This window comes from Artemia franciscana, chromosome 16 (genome assembly GCF_032884065.1).
Source record: "Artemia franciscana chromosome 16, ASM3288406v1, whole genome shotgun sequence".
Lineage (NCBI taxonomy): Eukaryota > Metazoa > Arthropoda > Branchiopoda > Anostraca > Artemiidae > Artemia > Artemia franciscana.
Genome location: NC_088878.1, coordinates 35,105,041 through 35,121,798, shown reverse-complemented (window position 1 = coordinate 35,121,798; position 16,758 = coordinate 35,105,041). Strand labels below are relative to the sequence as shown.

Sequence of the window (16,758 nt, the reverse complement as noted above, 5' to 3'; positions counted from 1 at the left end):
TACTTATTGCACCCCTTTACTATTTCGAAGTGCAAAAGCTTTAAGCCGCACCAACCTTTTCTGACTCTCTTACTCAGATAGACATTCGCACCTATGATAGGGTGTGTTGACTGCTTTAGAATTAGATTTGTGTCTACGTGATTTTCAATTACCTTCTGGGAAATTCCAGGAAAGTTCTGAATTAGCTAGCTACTTATCCGGTGACTGTTATTTTATCCGGTGACTGTTTCCGGTGACTATCCGGTGAATTTTTTTGTTTCTGTATAGAACAGTGTTTAGGGGAACTTTTTCAATTATTTACTTTCATTTCTAAGTATAATAACTGCAACAGTGTTATCAAACGTTGATAATATGAGCTTGGGGAACGTTTAGTTCTTCATTTTAAATTATATATGTAATGAATAACAGCGTCATCGAACGTTGAGGATATGAGCTTAGATATACGTAGAATGTTTAGGAATCGTGTTTTGATGAATGTTTTTCACTATTGATTTTTAATTCTATATTAATGGCTCAATCAAAGGTCAATCGTTCACGATATGAGCTTATATACCCGGTGAATATGGTTTGGGGACCGTTTAGTTATCCATTTTTAAGATTGGATATAGTAAATAATACTATCATCAAACGTTGAAGTTATGGGCTTATATCGACGTAGAATATTTAGAATTGTGTTTCAATGAACATTTTTACTTGATTTTTAATTCTAAATTAACGGCTGCAACAGCATTATCAAACGTTCATGATACGAGCTTCTAGACGCGGTAAATATGTTTTGGGGACCCTTTAGTTATCAATTTTTAAGATTGGATATAACAAATAATACTATCATCGAAAGTTGGTGATATGAGCTTATATCTACGCAGAATATTTAGAATCGTTTTTCTATGAACATTCTTAATTACGGTAATGTTTAATTCTAAATTAATGGCTTTCACAGTATTATCAAACGTTCATGATACGAGCTTATATACGCGGTGAATATGTTTTGGGGACCCTTTAGTTATCCATTATTAAGTTCGGATATAACGAATAATACAATCATCGAAAGTCGATGACATGAGCTTATATATACGTAGAATATTTAGAATCGTGTTTCAATTAATGTTTTTAATTATTGATTTTTAATTCTAAATTAATTAAAATCAATTCGGATATAACGAATAATACAATCATCGAAAGTCGATGATATGAGCTTATATATACGTAGAATATTTAGAATCGTGTTTAAATTAACGTTTTTAATTATTGATTTTTAATTCTAATTAATGACTGCAACAGTATAATTAGACGTTCATGATACGAGCTTATATATGTGTAGAATTTGTTTTGGGGAAGTCTAGTTATTCGTTTTAAGACTAGATCTAACGAATAGCCTTATCATCGAATGTTGATGATACGATATTATATATATGTAAAATATTTAGAATCGCATTTTGGTGAATGTTTTTGATTACTGGTTTTTAATCCCAGATTGATGGTCCCATCAGTATTATCAGACATTCGTGTAGAATATGTTTTGGGGAACTTTTAACTATTCATTTTTGATTTAGATGCATCATCAAATGTTAATGATATGAGAATATACATAGGAACGTATTTTGAGGAGCGTTTTTGATAATTGATTTATAATTCGATTATAAATCAATAATTCAATAATTGATTATAATTGATCTATAATTGTAGATGTAATGACTGTAACAGTGTCATCAGACGTTGATGATATGAGCTTATATCAAGATTTAAAGCTGAAGATGAGAAAGATGGACTCCAGATGCAGTAGTGATGGTATTTATTTATTGATGTGTTTTTATAGACGATTAAGGCACTATTGGACTATGCAAATGGGTCAAGCTATGTTTTGTTTTTCTAACTTAAGAGAGAGCAAAGTCTTGGTACCTGGGCGACCAACAATATACTTAAAACCCTTTTCCATGTGTTTTATTTTGAAGAACACGGAAAAAAGGTCCCATCTCCGGGAAGAAGAATTTCTTAAAACATTTGTTCAGTCATTTGTGAGGTTCATGTGCCTCCTGTGTTTTGATACCTATCCCCAAAATATATCCCTGCACCCACCCTAACTTTTTTTTTTGGAATAGCGTCTTTAGTCCTATTCACAGCTGGAAAGTGGGATTGTATCGCCATCTATATTTTATTGAGTAAATCTATCTAAAAGCAATGAGTTCCCTGAAAGGGATGAATTTTCCAAATTTTTGGATGGATATAGACCTTCTCGACTTCTCTGGCTTAAAGAAAAGAGAGGGGGAGGAGAATAACTCAGATGAGACTTAGTTTTGTTCTCTAAAATAAATGTATCAGGGAGGACTAATTTGTTGAAATAAGTCGGGCAATTAAATTGTCGTAATTAAAAGTAAACAAGGTTTGAAAGTGCCAAGGACATTAAAACAAATAAAAAGTTGGCCCTGTGGACCCCTCTTTGGTGTGTTCATACCTGAAAAAAAATTTCTAAGAATTTTCTTTTGGTTATCCCAAAATAGGAAATTTTTAGGGCAGTACCACATTACCATCAATGTTGCCAAATCGAGCCGTGATAATAAGTTGTCTGGGCCGTATCTAGGAATTTCATTCGTGGGAGGAGAGTGCAAAAAACTTCAAAAAATGCGTCAAAAATTAGTTTTTATCCATTTTTGTTACATTTTTACGCGGCGAACAAATTTTCTTTTTTTAGAGGGGTGAGGGGTTCAAACCCTTACCCCCCTTGATATGTCCTTGTAAGTAAGTAAGACTAGTTCGTTAAATTTAACTAGACCTTTTCGTATGTAAAAATTCAAATATTGACAATATTGATTCTCAAAGACAACCATACCTTCAAAGGAAGCTACACCTTCAGTTGTTTGACGCCATCCGTTTTTAGATCATTTTTGCTGATTTTCACCCACGTTCCTTTATTTTACATTTGGCGCCCATTACTAACAAAAATTTTGTAGCTAAATATGCATGTCTGTTTCGTTAAAATTGAGTTTTCAACTTTTCATAATTTTTTAGATATATATGACTGCGCACGTTTTCACTTAACTATTTCAATTAGGCTTCGCTTTCACTGTCCTGGTACTCTAAAATGATGTTATTTATATAAATAAAATAAAAGAAGCTACAGAAATATACCTCTTTTATAAATAAAAGAAGTATCACCGAGTAGAATACAAGAGGGATTTAAAGAAAAATATTTGCAACGAAGTTGAGAGCTCCTCACCTTCCATTTCTAGTTTTGGGAAATTTCCATTGTAAAATTACCTGATTCCCCCTCCCACTAAAAAATATCTTTTTTCTCATTTTTACCTTAAAAAGTTACAAACGCATCTGAAACGAAAAATTAAAATAAGAAGCAGGGCTAGGATGTTCAAACCCTTCGTGAGCAATATCTGTCATGTATAGACACTTACCCCCAGGTCTTGTTGGACCCCCAGGTCCAACAGTAAGTTATACTGCCTTCATATCAAAGTCACAATTAAATTCAATAGTCGTTATATTAGATTGCATCAGAATAAAGGTGTAGTGTAGTGGTGGTAAAAGAGGTTTCAACATAACTAAAAGCATATCTATAAGGAGTATTCTCGATCATTACATAATTTCCCTCTATCTCCCCCTAGGACAAGTTTTGCTTTTTAGGGGAGGTAGTAACCATTTTTTGTTTATTATCTGTTCAATGAATAAATGCTACTCTCTCTCTCTCTCTCTCTCTCTCTCTCTCTCTCTCTCTCTCTCTCTCTCTCTCTCTCTCTCTCTCTCTCTCTCTCTCTCTCTCTCTCTCTCTCTCTCTCTCTCTCTCTCTCTCTCTCTCTCTCTCTCTCTCTCTGTCTCTCTCTCTCTCTCATTATTTCACTGAGCTTTCTATAAAAAATTTAAAAATCTGAATTGAAAATCTAATTTATGTTTTGGCCCTCTCATCTTTTAAACTTCCCCCTCTTGAACTTCCGGCTGTATAAGCTTAAGGTTGAAACTCACAGATAAATTTTTTTTTGGTTGATCCCTTCATCTAAAAATCTGAAGTGAAAATCTAATTTTTTTTTTGTCCTATCATCTTTTAACCTTCCTCCTCTTAGAACTCTGGTTGCATGTACTTAAGGTTGAAACTCACAGATAAACATATTTTTGGTTGATCCCTTCATCTAAAAATCTGAAGTGAAAATCTAATTTACTTTTTGGCCCTATCATCTTTTAACCTTCCTCCTCTTGGAACTCTGGTTGTATGTACTTAAGGTTGAAACTCACAGATAAACATATTTTTGGTTGATCCCTTCATCGAAAAATCTGAAGTGAAAATCTAATTTCTTTTTGGCCCTATCATCTTTTTACCTTCCTCCTCTTGGAATTCTGGTTGTATGTACTTAAGGTTGAAACTCACAGATAAAATTTTTTTGGTTGAACCCTTCACAAAGAGGCTAAAAAAAAATTGTATCGAGGAGAATTATTCATAGTTAAGCACATAGAGTACTGAGATCATTTTCATGCCAAAAGATTAATTAAAGTTATGAAAGTGCAAAATCAAGTTACTTAAAATCTTTTAATTTTAATTATCTCCTCCCTGCATTTCTGTAGAAACGTGACACGTCTTAGAAAATAATTATAAAATAAAATATTAATAAATGGTACAGGGCAATAGATATTGAAAAAGTTACTTTATGTTCCTTGTGGCTTAAAACATAAAAAAAAATCAAGGATAAACGTACATTGACTTCTTAAGCACATACTACCAGTTTCACAAAACCAAAGAGAAAGTTGCGGGGTCAGCAACCTGCGCTCTGGTTGTATGATTTTCACTTTTATAAAAATAATAGTGCGAATCTTGGTCATCCTTTTATTTTCATCCTACTTTTGTATTAAATTCGACTCCTCTTTATTTTTAATCAATTCTTTTGCTATTTTAGTATACCTTAAATGATGTTTAAAAGGCTGACAATGCATACATCAATTTACTTGAGTAATCTTGAAGTACAACGAAAGTCCAATAAAATATTATTTACCTTTTTGACCTAGGTGTTTTATTTTGCCCTAAGGCATCTATGCTGAAATTTTTAAACATCAAAACCATCAGAATAAAAACACCCCCTCCCCCCTAGGGACCCATATTAAGTTTATCATGATCTGAAAACCACGATTTTCTAGAACTATTCTGTCACAATTACAAAGTTTTTGGAAAAGTGCCACATTTTCGTCATTGTTGCGACAATGAACTGCGGAAATGTTTTAGCAAGACTAAATAAAAATTTAAGCTAACATTAATATTTTTCCAAATAGCTTCGATAAGACCATACCGTAAGCAATTTCTTTAGTCGCCATAATGTAGATCGCAGTAAATATTTAGCCTATGCTTTAAATACCATAAACTTTAAAATGCCATCTGGCTATAAACTTCAAATGCCATTTATCATTTGGCTTACTTAAGCCATAGAATTCAAAGCCAACTTTGTAAGTATATTCTAATTTGGTGTACTCTAAAAAACCCGAATTAAAATCGTTGCGTTAATTATATTATTTAAAAAAACACATTATGTTTTAATTTAAGGTGAAAGTGGTTTGGACGGATCTCCTTTGAACTGTGGCATGTCATTGGAAGTTTCACCTAACAAGGGGATGTCTAATAGCTGTCTCACACCTCCATACCCAGAAAGGTAGGATACCAGTTCAAGGTTTCTGGCAACTCGACATTACCACTTAAGACCTTTTGCAGCAGAACACATGTTAGGGAACATTTAAAATGAGATTTAGCCAACGCCTAGATTTATCAAATTGTAGCTAATGTCTAGATTTAAAGTTTACTTTAGTCCCATTAGTAGTGAAGTTCATCCCATTGGCTGGTTCAGGTCAATGGGATGGCCAATGAAGGTTTAGACAGAAAATACTCGTCCAATCGTTTTCCTCTCCTTCTTGTTTGCAGTATTTTGGAGATACCTCCTCATCTCATCAAAATCGAATTCCTTGTCACCAAGGGGTCTAATTCCTACATTAATATTTAAACTCAGATTTAGTCACTTTTGCCGAATTCTAAAGAAGTTTAAGAATCATTCGCAATAAGATTTTGCTAATGTTGATATTTAAATAACGCCGAGTTTTAAACTAACATCTAGATAATGCAAAAGCGTCTCCGTAACAATCAAAACAAGAAGAAAAAGAAATTCTACTTGATTTTTCTATAGAAGCAAGGATTAATGTGACGCTCTCTGATAGGCTGGCCTCCAAAAAGTACGGTTAAATTGTGAACTTATGTTCTGGCTCTGACTAATGTCGGAATTTAAATCCTATTCTAAATGGTTTTAGTGCTAGCTAAAATCCCAGCGTTAGAGCCAATAAAAACTTTCCGTGGAATTTTTCAGCCAATCAGATAGTTGTATGAAAAATATGATTGGTTGTTTTAGCGCTAGCTAAATCTTATTAGTAAAATATCATTATGAGCCTTTTGCTGAATCTCATTGTAAATGAAGCTTTAAATATTGAATTTAATAGTTTTTATAATTAGAAAAATTAATTTGCTTACTGATCATAGACGAAGTATCAGATTGTTTGGATAAGGAAAAAATTGCATAGGTCACAAATTGAAGAAGATGTTTACAGCGCCATCTATATTTGCAAATTCTAGTTGTTTTCAAGTTAAATAGATGGCACTAAAAACTATTAGTTAGCGCTATACATTATTAATTCTCCAAGGAAGGAGCTGTTTTAGGAAAAATACAACAGATAATAATATAGCAAAAATATAGCAGATAATAACCAGTTTAGCCCATAAAATGATTATGATACGTAAAGGTGGTTTAAATTGTAGTCTGTCCTACACTTAGAGAAATATAATTTGCCCATAATTTTAATAAAGCAATTATCTTGAAAAGAAAGACAATGCTGTTGGGGAGAACAACACAAAGTGAGTGTTAAAACCCTGATCATTATTAGGCCCTATACAGGAAAACCCTACAAGGCATTTCAGCCCTAATTTTAAAATATATCATAGGGAGGCGGTGTCTAAAAATCGATATTTTACGGAATTACTAGGTTTATTTGAAACTGACGATGATTATCCGTGTGTTTGAAACTAACAAATTATTTTATTTTGAAATGGAAATCTGCGGAATTGCGCCATTTCTAAATGAAACATAACTAGTTTAAAGAGATGAATTTTAAGATATACATCAATATTGTGTATAATTCAAAAATTTCACGGACAGATGTCAATTGGTGAGAATGTAAGAGGGGGGAGGACGCAAGTGATATTTTTCATGTTTTTTGTGAAGATACAAACATGATATTTTTCAAACTCTATGGGGGGGGGGGCATTTTGTTTTTTTGTGATTTTCATGAGAATACAGAAAAATATTTTTCAAAACTTGAGGGGAATGGGGTACACAAATCTAGGAGGGAGGCAGTTCCCCCTCCACCATTACTCTATCAACTACCCCCTACCACCATCCAAATTGCGTCATTCTCCGGAAATAGATTTCATAAATAGCTTTTTTATTCAATAGTTATATTATTCACGAATAATTTCATAAATAAAAGTGTAGTTCTGTGAATTAATTATCATCCTTATGGTTTTGACAGTAGAGGATATTCTAGCATTTCAATATGTGATGAACGGGAACTAAAAATGGTGTTGTCCAAAAGAAAAAGAAAATTCTGATAAATTTTGCTTAAATAGAACCTAAATTCAACTAAGCTTATTTCTAACAAAGCTTAAGTTTACTTAAATCCCTCCTGACATTTTTTAAGTAGCCCGATTGTTTTGTTTGGGTTTTAAAGTTAGGGCTATATTAGAACGTAAAAAATATTCTACCACACAAGCGTTTCTTCAAAAATATACGAATATACCTATTATGTCTTGTTTTGCAAAACTTTTCTTTTATCTCTGGCTTGTGCAAAGCCAAAATAAAAAGAAACTAGTAATTTCATTTTAAGTTTTTGTAATTAAGCAGATTTCGCTGGGTATTGCTAGATAGTGCTGGCTGTTTTTTCAGACCAACATGATTTTCCACTCTCTTATCGGCTTCCCATCCCCTTCGGGTTAATCTTCTTCTCTGCAGGGTTAGCTTAAAATGAAATTTATTAAATCGGCTATTGATACTTCTTGGATACATGGGTCTCAAATCGTATAGGGACCAACCTTTTTCCAAAAAGAACCTAAGGAATTGCAGTCTCATTTCTTATGTTGTTTTTGTATTTATTTGTTATAGTCTTTATCTTTGTCATTTTCTTGATCTATAATCAACGATAATTTTCAGAAATTAAGGAGGAACAGAAGGGAATTGCAGATTCTGTTAAGGGATCCTTCGAAAGATTTTATTTTGACCTTGATCAGAGGACTTTTTCTCACTTCTATAGGAAAATATTAGGGAAAAACAGTTATAGCGAGAATCCATATGCCTAGATTTAAATTATACCCCGTCCAACCACCTAACCCATCCCAGAAAGTCTCACAGTTTTTACTTTTTGGATGTTCAATAATTTAATTGAAAAAAGCTTTAACTTTACCCGTTTGATATATCTATCCCTTACCTTGTGTGCACCAAAATTGTATTCTTGCGTATAGCAAAATTATAAAGGCAGCAGTTGTCCAGGCCCTCCTCCCCACGAAACACGTAACGTCAGAAAAGATTGTACCCTCTTTATTATTTAAAGAAGAATCAAATGTTTATTTACGAAAGTAAAGGATAAATAATGTTTTGCATCTATAGATGAAGAGTACGGATAGTAAGAACAGCTTCTGGAGTATAATCATTAAAAGAAAAACTATTCTTAAAACTAGAGTTATTGCGTGTAAATTTATTATATTTGGAATATGAGGTATCTGGTGTCTAAGAGGAAATCTAGATCTTTCACATTTATTATAGATATTGATACCTTCGCTAAATCTGAATCCCCCCCCTAAAAAAATGAAATTCTGGCCATTTTGTTCACGTAAATTTACAATACATACTTTTTATCTACCTAGATTTTTCAAGGTTAAATTTAGATCTATCAAATTTATTCAAGATATTGATACCGTCTCTAAATCTGTACCCCCCTCCCGAATTAAAAAAATAAAATCCTGGCTATGTTGTTCACGTGCATTTACCAATCCATACGCTCTTATCTACCTTTGATGCTTAACTTGAAGCAAATTCGAAATTTCACTACCGCAAATATTCAACTTCTAATTTCTTTTTTTATCTTGAGTACTAATGCACTTCTTATCATTTGTCCAATTTGACCTTCATTGTTGGAAAACGTACAGTGAGGTTCATTTGTACTTTACTTAGTATCGTTAGGGATTGCAGATTTGTAAAACATGATTAACTCTTTAAGGATATCATTGGAAAGGTATATTTGAATATTAGTTCTATTGACACTTCAAAGGTGCTTCAGATCGTACCCTGAGGGGGGGGGGCTATTTAAAACCCTTCGCTTAAGCATAACCCTATATGAGTCTCATTAATTCTGCAGAGGAGAGGAGCGCTTTAGAGTACAAAAAGTGCAATGTTTGTGCGAGGGGGTCCTTTGGAGTAGTCACAGGGAGAGCTCCATCCTATTTTTTCTCCTAGTTAGGTATGAGACGTCTTAGGGACAGTGGGTATAGAAAGCTTATTTTTTACAAGAAAAAAAGTTTTCCCATCTAATTTATTTTTCATGTGTTATCTTTCTAAATTACACTTATTGTTGACATTAATAAAAGTAATATAGAAAACTGCTTTTGTATTATTTAGCTTGCTTTTACTGAGGGGTCACACACTTTAGTCACCTGGTGTAGATATCGGAGCGCCATGCGTACTGCATAGCTCTACCATGCTTGGTACAGCTCCACTACGCACGGTACAATTTCACCTAGTTTGGTAGAGTTTACACAGTCCCCCATGTCCCAACATGCATTACTTTGATAAGAGATCTGAATAAACGACAGAAGACTAAAAGTCAACACTTATTTTTCTGGAAATTTTAGAAAACCCATTTAGCTTCTCCCGTTTTTTTGCTGGAGATATTCAGATTAAATGAAACTTACATCATTAGAGAACATAAATTTCGTTTTTGAGATTGAACAGAGCAGAATTTTCTTTTTAAAGTTCCTGAAAGGGGAGGCTCTAAAAATATTCTAGCATACTTCCTTGGAATTTTGAAAACCAGCTCAAAAGAAGTATCAATGAGTAATTTGATAGATCTGGAAGTTTTGTATTGTAGTAATTGCCTTGATTTAAATCTTTACCGACAAAGGATGCATATTATTAATGCTATATACCTTAATATATTATTAATGCTAAATGATAGCGTTTTGCTCAACAGTTAGTAAGAGATTTTACATTTCTTTATTCTAAACTAGTCTCGTTTGCTTCTAGAACTATTGACACACTTAAGACCCCCTACCAATTTTTACCATAATTGCTTTGGAAACTCCCTAAGACGCTGAAAAAATTTGCCAATGGTCCCTTTGTCTTTGATGCTGGCAGTCGATGCTAGGACTCGGAAAATAATTTTATGGTATCGAATCCCCTTAAAATACAGAGCAAATAAAGAAAAACACTTGCTAAGAAAAAGTATTAAAGGGAAGAGATAGAATACTGCCAAGGGCGTAGCGCCAGCATTTTTATTGAGGGGGGCAAGAATTTTATTTGAGCGCTACTGAAGAAAAGTTACCATTTACTGAAGATGCTACTAGGCTAAATTCGAAATATTATACCATGCATAATAAACAATAAACAAACATTAGATAAACATAAAATTAAGTACTGGTCAAGCTTTTACTGGTCAAGCTTTTACTGGTCAAGCTTTTACTGGTCAAGCTTTTACTGGTCAAGCTTTTACTGGTCAAGCTTTTACTGGTCAAGCGATGAGCTGCTGCAGCTGACATTAGTATAGTTTAAAAAAGCTTTTGCTTGGGCAAAGGTGAATTTCATATGAATTTGGTTTTTTCAGAAGGCTTCACCACACTAATATTACAGAACCTGCACTTCCCCCCTGCACTTCCCCAACCTCCTGTCCCAGCACAGTATGCTCTATCTTATAGTTGAACCAATCACTGTTCTAGCAGCCCCTATTCTATATTGTACTATACAACTGCACGCAACTTTGAACAGATTTTGACTCTGTAAGATTAGTTGTTGCAGTTGTTGCAGTTTAATGCTGATACTTAGTTGAAAAAACATGCTCTATCTAATATTTGAACAACGGAACATTCTAACAGCCCGTGTATTGTGCTATTCAATTGCACGCAATTTTGAACAGATTTTGACTCTGTAAGGTTAAATTTGTTATGCTAAACTTTTACTATACTTGATTCATTAAAATTTTCTGTATGGGTTTTTATTAAATTGATTTGGTAGTGGGTTTACTGTTTTATATTAATAAGTAGGATTGATATAAGCGGCCCACATAAATGAAAAGCAAAAATACAGGATAATTCCAAGTTTCCAACTTCTTTTAGACGAATGTACATATAAAATGAACCAACAATCCACACAGACTTGTTACAAAAATTGTAGTCATATATGTTTTCTCTTTCAATTGCCAACAGTACAAGTGAATATAATCTTTGTCGCCCCGTGGTGCTGTGGCAGTACGTCTTCAACCATTGAAGGCAGGAAAAAGGTCTTTTACACGACGCAGAATTCATAGGAAAAGTGAAGTACATTTTAAATAGATCAAATATTAGAGAAAACACACATTTACACTCTACGCCGTTCATTAGATATTGTTGATACACCTTTTTGACAACCAGCCTGCATAGAGTGCGTTTTTTTAAATTGAATATCCCACTCAAATTTCCCTGAAAGTCTTACTTTAATAACCTTAGTCTTAGAAGTTGTAGTATCAGTAGTAGCAGTGGCATTATTAGCAGAAGAGTTACTAGTAGTAGGCTATATGAATAGTTGTTGCAGTAGTTGTAGCAGTACTAGTAGTAATAGTAATAGTAGTAATAGTAATAATAGTAGTAGTAGTAGCAGTAGTAATAGTAGCATTAGTAGCCGTAGCATGAACTTTCTTGCTTTAGGTTAGTTCAGCATCCTCCTCAATACTCCCTTAAAGTTTCACCCTTATAACCTTAGTATTAGCAGTGACAATGGTAGTAATTTTAATAGTATGCACATAGAGCCTTTTGGTGAGTTCAATACCCCCTTATCAAAGTTTCACCTTAATACCCTGATTCTCAGTTGTAGTAGTGGTTATTATAGTAGTTGTACTAGTAGTAATATACACATAGTGCATTTATGTTGCGTTTTTCACCACCTCTTTCTTGAATGCTATTGTTTTTTATATCCTCAACTCCGTAAAAACACTGTAGATCAGAAATGCAACCTTCAAAATCGAGCTTATAGTATTGACACACAAATCTTCCACTGTCTTTGTTCATTTCATTTGCACCTAGTATTACGCTTAAGTTGCTCAAAGCGTCCATACTGTCTTCTAGCCTACTTTTAATCTCTGTAGTTAGAACATCAATATCAGGATGCATCACTTTATTTTGAAAAACTCTCGCGCTGTGTCATATGGAGCTTTTATACCCCCTACCTGATTTTACTGGAACTTAACGTTTCCAGGGCGATTAAGGACCTTTAACCCGCCTTTTATTTTTTAGCTAATTCTGAGCTGTGAAGGCAGTCATGAAGTGCCATATGACACCCACAACGTGTACTTTTGTTAAACAAATTTGTTTTTTTCTTAATATTTATCTAATAAATATTTTTCTTATGGCCTTCCTGGCCGAGTTATGACCGTCCTGGCCGAGTGGATTGGTGCGCTGGATTCAGGATCCTTTGTCTGAGAGGACGCGGGTTTGAATCCCAGTGTACCCAATTGTTCAGTTTGGGACGGGGGTCAGTGGCGTGACTCTGTAAGCTTAGCCAAAGTCGACCCAGCTCTAAATGGGTACCTGGAGAAATCTGGGGAAGGTAAACAGGAAGGTTGTGCGAAAGCACAGGAAGGTTGGCCCCCAACCCCCCATTGCACTTCCTGGCTGAAGGGCCAAGAAACGGAGATCAGCACCGCCGGTAGGGACTAAAAGTCTAATACCGTATCCTTCACCTTTTTTTAAATCTCTTGAATATTTAATATCTTTTTGTTTTAATTTCACGAGTTGAAACAAGAATGACGCATGGCAAAATGCAAGGTAAATATATACTTTGGGTTATATGTTTGCATACTAGGCGGAAGGAGTTGTGGATATAAACTATAGTGCAGCTACAGTCAAACGTATTAACTACAATTATTCTACACATTATGAAGTAGGTCTAAGAATTATTTTTTAGTATATTTTCTTCTCAACCACCTCAATTCTATACTTATAAGAAATTTAAGGAGGGGGACAATTTTTCTTCTTTTTTCTGTGAAAATACCAAATAAAAATTTGTTTTTGAAATCAAGGGTGAGGGGAAATCCAGGAGGCAAATACTGCCTCCCCCGTAATTGGTGCCACTGAAACTAGTTTCAATAGCAACAATTTCAAGCACGAGACCTGCCAACAAGAGCAAAATTCACCCTTGTTGATGTTACGCTGATCTTTTGTTAGAAATAGATGACCTATTTCCTTGATGATTAGACTTCAAAGGGGTTATATTCGTATAAATATTAATGAGGAAGCGCAATAGAACCCTGTTTTTCGCGTTTTTTTTTTTACATTAAAAACGAGCTGAGATTATTTAAAAAATCATCTTGCCAAAGTAAAGAGCGAATTTGAAGTTTAAAACGAGCAACAGTTTAAAGTTACTTAATGATTTTTATTTGTTTCTCCAAATTATTGGGGGGCAACTTCCCCCTGCCTGTAAACGACGCCACTGATACTGTGAATCTTATCAATAATTGAAACAGGTCTTTTTACAGGGCGTCGCCTGATTCTGGTACTGTTGATGACCTTGTTCAAAGCTCTGATCAAAGTATTGGTCGACCTACACCAAGCCCAGATCGTAGTTCACCTGAGAGAGACCCATATGACTTACCATCAATGTCTGAATTCAGCCTTCTTCACCAAACTTTGACCCTAAACCGAAAAACACCCAAATCTTCCTCTGTTGACATCAAGTCTTTCGCGAAAGTTAATGACTATATTCACAGAGTTGTTGACTCAAGAAATAGTGTTATTCAGTCACCTATAGAAAATAAGCCGAAAACCCCCACCGTAATTTTGGGTGAAACTGGAGGAGTTAAAACAATGATTTGGGCGTCCCATTGGAGCAATGAACCTGCGCAGAAGCCAAAGACTAATGGCCAGGGAAGACAATATACAAGACAAATTCACAGTCCTTTAGATTTGACAAATGATACTTCACCATATAATAGCCCAATTCGGAGCCCAAAAGCAGAAGAGAATGGAGAAGGGAAGAAAATACTTCAAATAGGATCGCAGACAATTAACAAGGAAACTTGGGCTGATCAGGTGAGTATATCAATACAGATATTTTACCCTAATACTAGATTAAATCACCTATCTAGATTGAATTGAGGTAAATTAATATAAAAAAAATTGTATTCATGTGCGATCTTCAATTTACATATAAATACATTATATATATAACGAAAAGAGAAATCACCAATGCAACAGCACAAACACATTAGAAAAAAAAGAAAAAAAAGGAGACAGAAGGAGAAAAGGAAGACTGTTTTCCTAAATTAGTGATTAATATAGACCAGCACTTGAATGAGGCCTTAACCCTACTCATCCATACAATCACATAGGTCAAACAGCGTAGCCATACACAATTAACCATAAAGAATAATCCATGGACAGGCAGTCATGTCGTCAGTAAGTATAAGTCGTCATTTACCAAACAATAAAAACATTAAAGACAAATACTTCAGAGGCAACAACCCAACACAAGGGCTCATCAGGAGAATACACTTGCCTATAGGGTTTATATATATATATATATATATATATATATATATATATATATATATATATATATATATATATATATATATATATATATATATACTTTTTTGGTTGTCCCGAACGTATTCATCCATGCTGATGCATCAGGTGAAACTTGTGTTAGCCAGGCACGATGCTCGTAAAGTGTTCAATTCTTTTATTCAAGATGCAATGGTATTCCATGCATCGAAACATGGAGTGAGCCCTTCATATGTCAGAGCCCTTCGTGACATGTATTCTAGTGTTAAAGTTCGCCTAATACTTCATCCATTATCTTAAGCTGACTGCTCTTAAGCCAACGCTCAATTCCCTGATATTTTTGTCCACGTCGAAAAGGGTACCCACCAAGGCGCTGTTTCTTCCCATTCACTCTTCAATAACGGAGCTCTAGATGCACAGTCAGCTGTTCCCACATCTTTCACCTTTGTCGGTCTTGATTTATCTATTTTATGTTATGCAGACGACATTCTGAATATGGGCCGCACTATCCAGCTCATTAGCGAGATTTTTGCAACGCTACAATCTGGGTATGCAAAACTAGGGCTTCAGTTCAATGCTGAAAAGTCCAAAATTGCATTCTCCAACTGGAAGAAAGGGTCACCTGGGGATATTCCTCTCGGGAATAGTAGGATTAAGCTAGTAGATCATATAACCTACCTCGGTCTTCCCATTGGTCCGTCAATAATGCACACGCGACAACTATCAGCTGCTCACGTTGGACATAGAGTTGGGTTACCATATGCTTCTTTTATAACGAGTAAGCTACGCTTCAACCGCCATCTTCGTTCGAAACTTTTCAACTATGTCGCTCTACCACATATAGCCGTTTTGAAAAATGCTCATAAAATCTGACAAGCCAAAAATTCGTTCAGTTTTTATCCGGTTCGAAAAATATTTTTTACGTTTTCCCCTTTGGACCCACAACTCTTATCTAGTAAGAAAATTCAGTATTGCTGACCCCTTTGTAGCTGTGGAAAAATCAAATTCGTGCTTATAATTCCAGTTTGACGAAGTTGAATCATCTTAGGTCGTCAGTACTGGCCCAGTAGTTAAGATGTATTTGTTTTTTTTAAGTGTTTGTTTTCGTGCTTAGTGTGTATTTTCTTTTTTTTAGTTTTTTTTTTCATTCGTTTATTCCTCGTCTTTTCCTTTCTTTGTATCTCGCCTCTTCCTTTCTTTTCCAATAAATAATAATAATAACTGTCCAAATGGCCTTCTTTCTCTTTGTTTCTGCGGAACAGACTAAACTTAATCCGGCCGACTACAAGCTAAGCTTCTTGGGCCAGATAACCGTTTCCTGTTTTTAATAGTGTTTTAGCACGAATAAAATGATTGATGATTGATTTTGTTCCCAAGTCTTTGTAACACTGTTTATTTATGTCGAATATTATTTTTAGGAATCACTTCTTTCAAATATATCTAGTCAGAGAACGATGAGTTGGAACCAAACCGATGTATCTCCATCACGGTCATATGAATACAGCAACCTATCGCCTGTTTCTGAAGCCATTGGTGGCTACATTCAAGGCGAAGGGCTTGACGTTCCTCTTGTTTGTATGATTTGTGAAGACAGGGCTACTGGTTTGCATTATGGCATCATTACTTGTGAAGGGTAAGCATTTAAGCAATATCATTATTTGTTTAGTATACCAGCAACCAGGTGAAGGGAAGGCGTGAATCATAGATATTCTTCAATTTCAGTAAAACTTTGCTATGTTCCATTGCAAGAAAATATTGCGAAACTGCCACTTTTATGCTTTGGCCTGGATTTACTAGTTTTTAGTCAAGAAAAAGCTTACCCTCTAGAAATATAACCTGATACCTAATTTATAAAAGTTTTATCCGAGCGTACACACTAACCCTGCAAATACATAATGAGGGCATAATACATAATGAGACCATAATGAGGGAATCCTATA

The 16,758-nt window shown here is 34.6% G+C and overlaps 1 protein-coding gene across 14 annotated transcripts in view; it reads left to right on the top strand.

The window, feature by feature from the left end:
• The window catches only part of LOC136037388 (hormone receptor 4-like), a 58,578-nt gene that overhangs the window by 25,445 nt on the left and 16,375 nt on the right, over positions 1-16,758 (top strand). For 6 of the 14 annotated variants that reach the window (XM_065720120.1, XM_065720131.1, XM_065720130.1 and 3 more), the window contains exons 2-5: positions 1,687-1,788; positions 5,528-5,633; positions 13,792-14,344; positions 16,237-16,451. In XM_065720120.1, the coding sequence (XP_065576192.1) occupies positions 1,687-1,788; positions 5,528-5,633; positions 13,792-14,344; positions 16,237-16,451 (976 nt within the window). Of the gene's footprint in view, positions 1-1,686; positions 1,789-5,527; positions 5,634-9,248; positions 9,307-13,779; positions 14,345-16,236; positions 16,452-16,758 lie in introns of those variants that run through there. The other 8 variants (XM_065720119.1, XM_065720127.1, XM_065720126.1 and 5 more) reach the window with 3 other exon arrangements.